Genomic DNA, 12,519 nt, shown 5'->3' with positions numbered 1-12,519 from the left:
GATGGGTAATCAACACCCGACTGTAAATTAAAGACGCGAACGACCTCATCTCATGCCGACGGCGTCTGCAAAGACCCTACTTCCGAGCTGCGTCCCCCTCATGGGCATAGGGGATGGGGTTTCAACGTGTCATTCCGAGGGACGCGGATCAGCCCACAAGGAAGAGGTCGTGGGTTTCCTGTGCCCTTGTTTTCCTCTGCTGACCCGGCTGCTCTCTGTTCTGTGAGGTGACATGGGCGGCCACCAGCGCCGTGACCCCGCCCAGGCCTCGCAGGGGCTCTAAGAGCACGTTCCAGAGCCCCGCTCACAACATGAAGACCGGACCCACGCGAGGGTGACCTGCAGGTGGAAGGCGGCGCCTACCTCTGACAGGTACGAGACCTTTGGCGGGGCTCCCTTCAGGTCCAAATGAACGAGTCGCATCCGAAACGGTGAGGAGCCTGCCATCTCGCCGTCTTCCGTGAGGTCACGCGACACAAATCTGTCCGGGCGCTTCTTCCTGGGGGAGAAACTCGGAGCTGTGAGCGGGCCGGGGCCTCTTTCTGCTTTCCGTTTCCATTCTCACATTAACCACGAGGAAGCTCACTCCACCTTGACACAAATCAAGATGTCCCCCCATGTTCGAACCGAGGGGCCGCTGCCACTGAATCGTGATTTGCTGCTAAAATGATTTGGTAATGGTAATCGTGATTTACCGCTGGTGTCCTTGTCAGATGGCTGTCACCTGTGAAAGCACGAAGGACTGCAAAATAGTTTCCTGCCTGTGCCATGCTGGTGAAAACAGGCAGGCGGTACCTCGAAACGCGTTCCGGGCCGCACAATATGTTTCTTTAGAACACCTACCCTCAACTTTATTTTACTTTGGATACCATTAAAAATAACGCACAGCTCTAGAGCTCGTCGCTTGGCCGAGCTCTATGGAGGAAGAGACGGCAAATGTTCACTCTGGTGCAGAGAACGCACTCTAGGATTTAAAACGGGCCGCTGCCACGTTAAATGACCATGTTGTGCTCCCGGAATTCACGTCATATTCTATGTTGACTGCAATTTTAAAAAAGAACAAGGCAAAAATAATTAAAAGAGGCCATTGATAACCTGAACAATGAGCCACAAGCCACAAGTGTATTGGGCCTGAGCAGTTTATCTTAAAGTATCTGGTGATGATGGTTGGGAAATAGTGAAATCTTGTTTTTCTCCATCTATTGTAAAAACACAAAAGATTAACGGGAAAAAGAAAGACAACCTCGGCACACTGGTCACGTGTGTGGTTCCGGAACTCAAGCCGCTCGTTCCTCGGAGGTTCACAAACCTTGCAGGAGTCTGTGCTTCAGCAGGGGACCCGAAAGGGGAGCCACAGGACCAACCAGCCGGAGTGGAACGAATTATACTCAGACCATCGCAATGACAAAATTCTTAAAAGGCAGTTATCTAAGTTACCAGCTGAGGGGTGAACGAGTTTTATTTTTTAAAAAAAGGAAAAAAAGCATGCTGAAAGCTCCCATGCTTTCGAAGCCGAATTGTTTGAAAGTCTGTTTTCCAGGGCACGGATTTAAAAGGAGCACTTTCGAGCTGAGAAGTCTGCAGCGTGGTGTGAGTGTCTGGTGTCCAGCAGAGACCCTGTTACTGCTGTAACACTGAGGTCAACACAGCAGAGACACCCCGCCTGCAGCCGACGCTGAGCCCTTCACCCTCACCAGCCCAGCTGACCGCCTCGCTCTGCGTCCGCGCTGCGCGGTCTGTGGAAGCGCACGGCTTCAGACCGGGCCATCATCAGGCTCAGTCCGTCTGCAGCGGTCTGGTCCCTCGTGCACCAAGGGCCATGAGCGGAGTCCGATGGCACCTATTTCCCCAGGTTCGGGAGGGCGGGGCACAGCTCTTTTTAGTCCAATAAATCCTAGGTCCTTCCGCCCCTCCGCTCCCTCATCAGTAAATTACTCACCTTCTTCAGACTTGATCCTCATGAATGGCGCTCACTGCAAACTCCGCCCATGGAATCCGAGGTCTTGCCTGGGCTGGTTACGTTCGCGCTCCCGGGCGAAGGTTCTCAAGGGAAATTGAGAGCTGTACACAAAGCAGAGGGCCTTGGGGTACATGCGTGCTGAGGACCAGGATGCCAGCGCCCTCAGGTGGGGCACGGACCCCGGGGGGGCGCGCGGAGACCCCAGGGAAGGGCTGGGAGACTCCCCCAGAGAGGGCGCTGAGACCCCAAGAACCGAGCACGAAGACCCCCGGGATGCAAGCGTGGAGACCCCCCCGGACCAGGATACAGAGACCCCGGGGAGGGGCCGGGAGACCCCCAAACAGGGCGCGAAGACCCCGGGGAGGGGCCGGGAGACCCCCAAACAGGGCGCAGAGACCCCGGGGAGGGGCCGGGAGGTCCCCGACAGGGCGCAGAGACCCCGGGCGGGTGCGCGGCGGCGCGGGCACGCACTGCGGACGGACGCCGCCCGCTCGGCCGGCTCCAGCGGCGCGAGGACCTGCGCCGGGCGCGGTGCGCCGCGGGTGCGCGCCCGGCCCCGCCGCGCTCGGCGCTCGGCCTGCGATTGCTCGGGCCTGGTGCCGGCCGGGGCTGCCGGCCGAGCGCGTCGCTCCGTCTCCGGCCGCGCCAGCCTCGCGCTCCCTCTCCCGGCGTCCGTCCCGGGCTCGGGGCGGCTCCCGCTAGGCCCGGCTCCGCGGCGGGCTGGCCCGATGGCGCCTCAGAGGAGGGGCGCACCCAAGGCGCCCGAGGGCAGCGGGGCGGCCGAGCGCCGGCGTCCCGGCAGGTGCGGGGCGGCGGGCGGGTGGGCGGGGCCGGGCAGGGGCGGGGCCTGTCGTGGGCGGGCCCCCGGGTGGGCGGGGCCTTCTGGGAGGGTGGCCCGCCGGCGCCCGCGGCCCACGTGGCCATCCTGGGGTGGGAGGCGGTGGTGCGGGGCGGACGGGGGTCCCCTTCCGGATACTTTCCCTGACTCCCCTGCCCCATGCGTGCAGGGGACTCCACGCGGGCCTCCCGCGGGGGTCGGGGGCTCCCAGGCTGGTCTCTGTGAGGCATTCCTTAGCGGCATTCCATGGAGTTCTGCACGTGGCGCATGGCCCGATGGGTGCATGGACGACCGTCTCCTAACGTGGTCTTGGAGGGGATTCTGCAGAAGCTTTCGGAGCCGGGCGTGTTTTGGTCAGGGCCAGACAGCTCACCGCCTTGTGCTTGCCCCAGAGGCCACGCACCTTGCTCCAGGAGCTGAAACCGCAGCCTCTTTCTGTTTTTAGCAGCTTGCCTCAAAGGGGGGGGGGGAGCTTAATTCGTGGCGACCCTGAGGCTGTTTCTTCTGCTGTCTCCCTCAGCTCCCCGCACCCCTGCTGTCTCAGTGGCTAGGCCGTTCCAGAACTGTTGCCCGGGCTTGTGCCCCTCCCTGCAGGTTAGGGTTTCACCGCCTTTCGATGCGAAGGGCTGGCAGTCTCCCTGCCTGGTTCCGAATGCTGGGGGAAGAGAAATGACGGGCACACTGGAGTCAGGTGTCCACCCAGTCTAATCACAGGGCCTGGTGGCTAGAGGCTGGACAGCAGCTCTCGGGGTGGGGAGCTTTGTGGGCTGGGCAGACCCTACCAGGTATCCATGATCTCTGTTTAAACTGATCATGTGTCCACCCAACATAGTCTGAATGAGCTGTGCCCACCTCGGGACTTGTTCAATCGGAATTATTTGTATAGCAATGTGAGGTGTTGAGGGACGTAAAAATAGAAGGCAGGCTTCCTGCTTTTCCAGAATTGATTATGTACTTGAAAAATAAGGAGCATCTCCAGAAGGGGTACCCTGGTTGGTGTCTTCCCATTTCCTGCCAGTCCTTCACGCCGTACAGCCACCAACTCTTTCCTGGACAACAGAGTGCACTGCTGCTCGGTTACACACAGGTGCAAACACGTGCATGTAAACAGACACAGGTGCACGGGGATGTACTACACAGACACACAGAGACACACACGCATGCAGCTTCGGCACGAGCAGCGTGACCCACAGGCATGACGCCGGGCTGTGCAGAAAGCGTTTAGTTTTCTGTCGTGCTTGTAATCTCTTTCTGGCTGGCTGTGGCTTTAGTTAAGTGGGTTTGACCCATGCCTAACTTAGTTCGTGTGAGTGTGCCCGTGCACGCATGCGTGCACACACGCTGGGGGCGCACGTGTGGCGTTGGGGCAGTCATTTTCAGATGCAGACGATGCGAATTGTGCCACAGACTCTGGTAGGGCTCTCCAGACAGCTTCTCTGTGTGCACGCCTTCTGGGGTCAGTGAGGGCCACAGCGAGCCATGCCTGGTCCAACAGGGGCACGGTCCCCGCCACGTCTTCCTCACCTGGTGGGTGCCTCTGGATTGACCGAGGGCTGAGAACAGTGAGTGTAGGGACAGCTTAGGGCTGTGACCGACGGGGGACGTGGCCCCTGGCTATTGCGGTCTGCCTTCTCAGCACACGTGGCTCGGTTGGGCCGCCACGGTCCTGTGTTCTGTCCTCAGCGTGAAAGGTGCCCGGGCGCTGCGGGAGCTGCGGAGAAGGTGGCTGCGAGCCGCCGGCCTGGGCACCTGTGCTGCACTGGCTGCTCTCCTGCTCTGGGGCAGCCTGGGGGCCGATGACGGCGTCACCGAGGTCCTGGCTCACCGTGGCGAGGTCCTGCCCGGCAAGTTCATCGAGGTGCCCTGCTCCGAGGACTATGACAGTCACCGAAGGTTCGAAGGTACGGTGTCGCGGTGCTCCGGGAAAGAACAGCACGTTCGCGTGAGATGCGGTGCATTCAGAATGCACTCCGTTGCCACGGTGAACCCGCGGGCTCTGGCTGAAAGTGGCGGAGGGCCTGGGGGATGGCCTCCCCCCACCTGGGCAGGGAAGTGCAGTTGCTTCGGCCCGCTGGTCACCACCGAGGCCTTGGCCCGCCTTTCAGTGACGCCCCCCCTCCCTGCGAGCGCTGTCTGGAGGTGGCGGTTTGTCTGGAGGGATGTAGCAAAGTTGGAAAGGGAGGGATGAGAAAGTGGAAACCAGAAAAGGCATTGGCTGCAGAGAGTCTTGGAGCGCCGTCACTGCAAAGTGTTGCAGCAAGGAAGGTCACTCAGGGTCCCTTCCCCCTCGTGGTCGCGGGTCCCATCCTGGCGCCCACCTCTGAGACTCAGGGCAGGAGGGCGTGGCCAGCAGCCTGGTTAGGGCTGCGGGCTGGTCCCCAGAGGAGCCCGCGGAGGGCCAGCTGGGGTTCAGCACCCTGGAGAGCGCACGACCCTCCCGAGGGGTGCCGACATAGCCACGTGAGACCCGCGCCCCGGGCCTTCTTTGGCTGCTGCATTTTCTCGCACGTCCGCTGCTGCCTGGATGCTTGCTCAGTTTGAAAAACCTAACCCTAGCGACTGGGTTTCACAGGCAGAATTCAGTTTTTTTTTTAATTCAGAGCAGCGCTTTGAACTTGAACCAAGAAAACATTGCAAGTCCTTCCACCAGGGGGCGCCGCTGTGACGCCCATGCCGGGGTCCAGCGCGAGGGAACGCGGTTGGCTTGGCAGGGCCGCCCATGCGGACAGGGCTTCAGCCCCTCGCAGCCCCCCCAACTGTCCCGTGCTTGGACGCTGCCTCAGGCAGCTTTTGCCTCTAAAGTCCCAGTGTTCAGGGCAATGTTTTGCGGTGGTTAGAACTGAAGAGAAGTTTCTTTCCTTCAACATCAAACAGTCGGAATGTGGAAGAAGGGAAAGTCGGTGTTGTACGGGGACAGAGTGAGTTCGGGGAGAGGACAGTTCTGGAGATGGTGGTGGCCGAAGACACACAATGCCACTGAGCTGGGCTCTTGAACACGGTTAAAGCAGCGCATTTCGTATATTTTACCACAATAAAAGAAAGAGCTGCAGTGTATCTTAAAGACTCTGTACTTCCCTGCGCCCTCAGGTGACAGAAGCGAGGAGGGACGCTTCATGCGGGAGGGAGGGGCTTCCGGTTCCGGCAGGGCCCCCGCCTGGAGCATGTCACCTCCTGCCAATGGAAGGAGCCTGCAGAGCTTGTCACCTCTGACGCTCCGCCTCACCCTGGCCCTGTCCGCTGACCCTGGAGCTGTCCACCTGACCCTGGCCCTGTCCCCTCCGAGCTCTGAGCAGCTGCAGGTCCTGGGCGCAGAGTGACAGAGGAGTGCAGGCACAGAGCTTGGGGAACATGTAGTGACAGCGACCGTGAGGCCCTGGGGTAGGACGATGCTTAGAATCTCAAGCGCAGCTCTGGTCATCCAGGAGGGACTTTCTGATGGCACTCGACCTGCAGCGGGCAGAGTGCCAGGTGCTTCCCAAGGGTCGGCCCGGCGCAGGCACCCGCCCGGCACGGGCACCTGCCCAGTGAGATGTTGACACACCCCGCAGGGACTCATACCGAAAGTCGTCCTTGCTTATCTGAAACACGCATCTCACTGGGCGTCCGCATGTTATTTGCTGAACCTGGCCCCTTCGAGTCCTGTGGAAGGCACGGCGCATCTCATCAGGTCCTGGGGACGGGCGCCCACAGGTGGCCGTGTTGCCAGGGTTCGGCGTGGGGTCAGCATCTCATCCTGGCTCCTCTCTCTGCAGGCTGCTCCCCTACCAAGTGTGGCCGGGGCGTCACTGACGCTGTCATCAGCAGGGAGGAGGCTCGGCGGGTGCGCAGGTATCTCCACGCTTCTCCGAGTGAGCGGGAACAGTGGGGCCGGGGCGGGGAGCAGAGGCTCACCGCTGAGAACACCTTCGAAAGTCCATCTCCAGTTTCGCAAGAATTTCCTCGTGTGCTTCCAAGGGCGGGCAGAGGCCTTTCCGATTTCCAGCAGGAAGGGCAGCTGCCCTGTACAGAGCGGCTGCTCACAGAACCCTCCAAAAGCTCCCGCTCTCCAGGGGAAGTGGTTCTGACCCACTCAGAGGCCGGGGTTGGGGGTGCCGTTCCCATCAGCTCCCGGGGGAGCCCCAACAGGAGCCTGCTGTTCACTCACAGCGGGGAGCCAGCAGGTAGTAGTTCCGTCTCCCCCAGAACGGGTGGGGTGTTAGCCTTCCGCCTGACCAGCTCCGGCTGATGTGGGGCATCTGACCAAGAAGCAGCTGGATTCCTCCTTGTCGAGGTTTTAAAAGCAAGGCCTTAAAGCTTAGACGTCCGACACGCCGTCCAGACACAAAATGTTTTTGGAAGTGAGCGCCCGGTGAACCCGTGTCCGGCCCTCGAGCCGCCCTTGACGCTGCTGATGCCGCCATGTGCCGAGTGCCCCATGAAGGCCGCTCCCCGTCTCCAGACGGCATGGCGGGGCTCGCTGGGCAGAGTCACAGGCGTTGGGAGTTTGGGAAGTCGCGTCCCACGGTCCAGACGTGTGCTCACACCGCGAGCACTGCCTATCTGTTCATGTCCCGTCCACCGCGGGGTTGGCACTCGCCCACGTACGTGGGAGGTGACTTCGCGGAGCCAACAAGAGGTTGTCTCCCCCACAGCATAGCGGAGAAGGGGCTGTCCTTGGGAGGATCCGACGGAGGGGTGAGTGGCTCCCGCTTCTTTTTGCCCCGCTCAGGCTGCCGCCCCCCAAGGGGAAGGGGCAGACACTGGACATCCAGGGCCCCCCGGTGTCCTCGCCGCGGACGCGGACAGCCCCGGGGTCGCTGTGGTGCGGCCCGCGGCCGCTCGGCGGGGATGCGCGTCCCCTGTCCCCAGGCGCGTCGTGGCCACCTGCTTCAGACCACGCATGCGTTTCAGGCGGGGAGCTGACGGGCGAGCCCGCGGTGGGAGCCAGGTGAGGACGGCAACAGCCCCGGAAACGGGAGGGTCCGTGGGGAACAGCGGCCAACACGCCGGCCGGAGGCCCCCAGACCCGGTGTGGGCGCTGCCACCCACGCAGCCCCTGAAAGGCGCGTCCAGCCAGAACCTGTGAACGGACCCTTATTGGGGTCTTTGCGGATGTCACCGAGGGATGGCTCTCTTGACTAGGTCATCCCCGGTCACCTGGGTGGCCCCTAACCTATGACAGGTGTCCTTGTAAGAGGAAGGCAGAGGGAGGTCTGAGACAGGAGGAGACATAGAGAGGGGAGGAGAAGCCGTGATGCCAGGCAGAGACGCGCCCACCGCCCGAGGGCGCCCCCCCCCCCCCCGGAAGCCCACGCTTCCTTCTGCAGCCTTTTCCCTTGAGCTCTGACCATCAGGGGCTTCTTCTGCTGCGGTTCGGTTCAGTTCAGGGGGAGCAGTTATTGAAAACTCTTCTAGTGCGGACTCATTGTTACTCTTTGCAAAGCGTTCACAGGAAGTTGTCCTGCAGAAACTAACCAGGTTTGATACCTTTCGTCTAGTTAACACATTCAAAGCCCAGATTATGGTCAAATGAACCGCTGGGCTGGTCACTGCATCAATGAGAAAAGGCACAGCCACGCCCCAGAGTGGTGGCCTCGTCCCCTCCGGGGACGTGGGGAGGGACCCGCAGAGGCAGGCGGGCAGCGGCAAGACACACACTGGCGGCTCACTGAAAAGTGACAGCCTGGCGATTCCACTCGCGGGCATGTACCCAGCTGTCCACACAGACCCGCCCGCCTGCGGGCAAGCGGGGGGTCCCGCTGGCTCCCCCAGACACGGGGGTGCTGCGGGCAGGCAGCAGGAAAGGCCCGTGGATCTCGAGTGGCTATGCCACGCGGGAGCCAGACCGCAGCCGGGGCGTCGGGCGTGCGCCGGTCCCCCGGGTTCTAGAAAGTGCCCCGTGGCCCGTCTCCGCGGAAAGCAGGCCGCCACCCGTGCTGGGGTGCGGTGGGGTCCCACGGGCGCATGAGGGGACTCGGGGGTGACGGGCGCGTTTGCTGTTGGTGCTCGTGATTTCGTGGGTACCTCTTGACACCAAAACTGAACGAACTGTGCACCACAGACCCCAAGAGGCTGCTCCGCGCTGGGCCGATGCGGACAGAGGCGCAGGGACCGCGACCGGCGTCCGGCGAGCCGGCTCTTTCGGGGCGGGGGGCGTGGACTGTTCGCAGGATCAGAGCGGAGTCTGCTCCTCCAGCAGCTGACACTGAGACCATCCCACACACCCTGCCACTTCCTTGGGGCCCAGGGAGCCGCCTCCCGCGGACCTGGGCAGTACGTGGGCGGCTCTCAGACTGCGGCGGCTGGCGACCCCTCCATCGCGGCCACGCGGCCTCACGCTCGGCTCTGCCAATGCGTTTCGCAGGCGTCCATCCTGGACTTGCACTCGGGGGCCCTGTCTGTCGGGAAGCACTTCGTGAACCTGTACAGGTGAGAACCCCAGGGGCAGCAGGCCAGGCTGTGCGCGTCTCCTGGTGGGGGTCTGGGTGGGGCGGGCACCTCAGATCAGGCAGCTTCACGAGTCCCGTGGTCTGGGACTGGTCCCAGCCAGGTGGGCAGAGGGTGTGGCCTCCTCAGAGGGAAGGGACTTTGCTCACGAAGCATTACGCATCCAGCGACGAGGACCAGCCTCGTGCTACATCGGAGCCCCTAGGGAACCTGGGGCCTGGGGGCGCGGGGAGGGGCGCGGAGACCCCTAAGTCGAGGTGAGCCTGAGGGCCATCAGCCATTCAGGGTCAGCTAGTTTCAGGGATTTGTGGGTTAGCTGGAAAAAAGACTGAATTTAAAGGAAAAATAAATAAAGCATTACATTTGTTGACACTCCTTACTTTTTCATAGGTACTTTGGGGATAAAATAGAAAACATCTTCTCAGAAGAGGACTTTCAGCTGTACCGGTGAGGGGGAGACCCGAGGGCGGCTGGGGGGGTGGTCAGACCGGCCGGTGCTGGCCCTCCTAGGAGGGGCTGCCGCCCGCCAGAATGTGCTTCTGTTTCAGTTAGGGAGCGCCCGCAGCGGGGGGGGGCGGGGGGGGGCGGCTGGGAGCCAAGAAGGAAAAGCAGAGAATAATGTAGACGCCGAGAAAGGTGGTCGGTCTACTGTTGGGACCAAAACAAAGCATCGATTCCAAGAGGAAAACTCTCGGATGAGCTAGGGCATTTTACACCCCCCCTCCCCCCAAAAAAGCTATTTAATGACAAAATGGAACACCACTGTGAGCTCCTAAATTATTTCGTTTTATGGAGCTCTGAAATGTGGCTAAATGCGGTTTGCAAAACCCCGGGGCCTGAAGGTAAACCAGGATTTGGAAAATCGAGCCACAGAAACAGGTAGTAGTTGTGACCACGGAGCAGGCGGGGTTGGCCCAGCCACCTCTGAGCAGGCGGGTGATGCTGACGCACATGCGTCTCGCCCTGTCGGGGGGCTGGGCGTGTTCCGAATCCCAGGCAAAGGCACAGCAGAAGTCGTGTGAACAGCGCCGACGTTCAGAGAGGCGGGGTGCCCAGCGAGCCGAGCTTAGGGGTCACTGGGGGCGTCTGCCGTGCCCGGTGGGAGCCCCTGCCTGGGTGGGAGCGCCCTCCAGCGGGCGGCATGCGCGCGGGGGGCCGGCCAGTGTCTGAACACGTGCGAGGCGTTTGTGCACTGCTGCTCTCGAGCTGCGGCACGTGGCACATGGGTCGAGGACGTCAGCCCACGGCTCAGCCCCATGGACAAGCCAAAGAGGGGCTGTGTGCACACGGGGCGCCCCCTGCTGGGTCCAGCTGGAGCCCCAGCCCATGGCCACGCCCAGTGCCACCTCAGTGCAGGGCTGGGGTCCTCCAGGCCTCTCTGTGCTGCCCAGGGACACATGGGACGTGTGCAAGGCCGCTCACCTTCATCCCCGCTCTCGTCCGCCCCCACAGACACTGCCCCATCGGGCCGGGTGCCGTGGTCATTCCCCTGAGGAGCCGGCCCTGGGGCTCCCGATCATGCCCGTGCTGCGCCGTCACCTGTGTGCGGGGCGCCGTGTGCCGTGTGCACGGAGCCGCGTGCCGGGTGCCGGGTGCCATGCGCGTGGTGCCGTGTGCTGTGCGCGTGCTGCCGTGTGCACGGAGCCGTGTGCCGTGCCTGTGTCTGTCTTCCTGCCCTCCAGCGTCGGCGTAGCCCGTGCGGGCACCGCGGGACCCGCAGAGACTTCTCCCCGCGGCTGCGCTGCTCGGGTGACAGGCGTGTCCTCCCTTGCAGGGACGTGCGGCAGAAGGTGCAGCTCGCAGTCGCCCAGGCCTTTGGCATCAGCGCGTCCTCGCTGCACCTGACGAAGCCCACGTTCTTCTCCCGCATCAACAGCACGGAGGCCCGGACGGCTCACGACGAGTACTGGCATGCGCACGTGGACAAGGTGCGTCCGGGCCGCCCCGCGCGGCTGTCTGGGCCCCGAGCGCCTGCGCAGCGCCCGTGCGTCCAGGGCTGGCGGCCCCCTCGCCAGCGCTGGGCCCCGCCTCACCTGGGAGGTGTGGTCGAGGACGTAAAGTTTGTTCGTCACATGGCAGTGACAAGGAGGTCGCGAAGCGCTCGGAGGAAGCAGTGGGGGCCTGGGGCGGGGCTGGATCCAGGCCGGGGCCGTGGGGCCTCGGGGACGGCTTACTCCCCTGCAGTGGGTTCAGACACCAGCCCAGTCCACCGCGACCGGGCTCTGTCCACCGCCCCCTCATGGCCGAGACCCCTTCCGGCCCCCACACCGTCCTCCAGAAGAACGTCCACAGAACCAGACGCTGCGGGGCCACTGACAGGCGGGGTTCGGGGGGCGCAGGTGCCCAGTGGGGGCGGAGGGCCCGCTGGGAAGACGGCGTCCGGCGGGGCAGTGCGCTGGGCTCCGGAGCACGGCGCGGCCCCAGCGGTGCGCGCCTCTCGCCGCGACTGGAGAGCGCGGGGGCTGCCGGCGTCCGCAGAAGGGGCAGACGGGCTCGTCACTGCCGCCCGCGCGCCCCGTCCTGACGTGGGAGACGGGCCTGCGGGCTGGCGTGCTGCACGGGCCCCGTCCAGGAGTCACCACAGCGCGGACCCGTCGCCGTGGGTCCCGCGCACGCTTGGAGCTGTGCAGGAACCCCTGGCAGAGGCGGGGGGAGGGGACGGGGGGGGGGAGGAACAGGGGGCCCGGGGGAGGGGGTGGTGGCTGTTGCCACGCCAGGAAGGCGGTGAGCAGCCCCGTGAGAGACACCCCTCTGCCCGCAGGTGACCTACGGCTCCTTTGACTACACCTCACTGCTGTACCTGTCCGACTACCTGGATGACTTTGGCGGCGGGCGGTTCGTGTTCGTGGAGGAGGGAGCCAACACGACGGTGGAGCCCAGGGCAGGTGGGCGTGCGGGGGGGGGGGGGGCGGCGGCGGGCGGGTCCAGGGAGGACGCTGCGCTCACCGAGCACCCACCGCGTGTCGGGCGCACCCAACGCGTGGGCCTCCACGCCTTCTTGCCTCCTCCCCCAGGCCGGGTGTCCTTCTTCACCTCGGGGTCCGAGAACCTGCACCGGGTGGAGAAGGTCCACTGGGGCACCCGCTACGCCATCACCATCGCCTTCACCTGCAACCCCGACCTGGGCATCGCGGACCCCGCCCTCACGTAGGGGCGGGTGCTCCGGCTGGAAGCAGCCACATCGGGGCGCGTCACTGACAAGGTGCCTTAGGAACCACGGGGGTCGGATTTGCTCATGTTCCGATGCTTTTCCATCTGCGAGTAAATCCAGGGAACCAGCTCTGCGTCTGCCAAA

At 63.3% G+C, this 12,519-nt stretch overlaps 2 protein-coding genes across 6 annotated transcripts in view; one reads left to right on the top strand and one right to left on the bottom strand.

Moving 5' to 3' along the window:
* HEXD (hexosaminidase D) overlaps positions 1-2,582 on the bottom strand; it is a 13,352-nt gene extending 10,770 nt beyond the window's left edge. For 3 of the 5 annotated variants that reach the window (XM_036222694.1, XM_036222697.1, XM_016132972.2), the window contains exons 1-3: positions 1,940-2,417; positions 1,695-1,840; positions 364-499 (exon numbers count right to left, since the gene is read on the bottom strand). In XM_036222694.1, coding sequence (XP_036078587.1) covers positions 364-499; positions 1,695-1,771 — 213 coding nt within the window. In that variant the 5' untranslated portion in view covers positions 1,772-1,840; positions 1,940-2,417. The other 2 variants (XM_036222695.1, XM_036222696.1) reach the window with 2 other exon arrangements.
* Positions 2,580-12,519, top strand: OGFOD3 (2-oxoglutarate and iron dependent oxygenase domain containing 3). The gene is made up of 9 exons (XM_016132996.2): positions 2,580-2,762; positions 4,482-4,699; positions 6,551-6,626; positions 7,430-7,472; positions 9,142-9,206; positions 9,615-9,671; positions 10,999-11,152; positions 11,986-12,109; positions 12,239-12,519. Exons 1-9 carry the CDS (start codon positions 2,689-2,691, stop codon positions 12,373-12,375), a joined length of 948 nt encoding a protein of 315 aa, XP_015988482.2. The 5' UTR covers positions 2,580-2,688; the 3' UTR covers positions 12,376-12,519.

This window comes from Rousettus aegyptiacus, unplaced genomic scaffold, assembly GCF_014176215.1.
Source record: "Rousettus aegyptiacus isolate mRouAeg1 unplaced genomic scaffold, mRouAeg1.p scaffold_m13_p_6, whole genome shotgun sequence".
Classification (NCBI taxonomy): Eukaryota; Metazoa; Chordata; class Mammalia; order Chiroptera; family Pteropodidae; genus Rousettus; species Rousettus aegyptiacus.
The sequence above is the reverse complement of the archived record's forward strand: the minus strand, read 5'-3'. Positions and strand labels throughout refer to the sequence as shown.

Coding starts and splice junctions, on each gene's coding strand:
- OGFOD3 (XM_016132996.2), top strand. CDS start 2,689: ATGGCGCCTCAGAGGAGGGGCGCACCCAAGGCGCCCGAGGGCAGCGGG. Junction 4,700..6,550: donor CAGTCACCGAAGGTTCGAAG/GTACGGTGTCGC, acceptor CTCTCTCTGCAG/GCTGCTCCCCTACCAAGTGT. Junction 11,153..11,985: donor GGCATGCGCACGTGGACAAG/GTGCGTCCGGGC, acceptor CTCTGCCCGCAG/GTGACCTACGGCTCCTTTGA.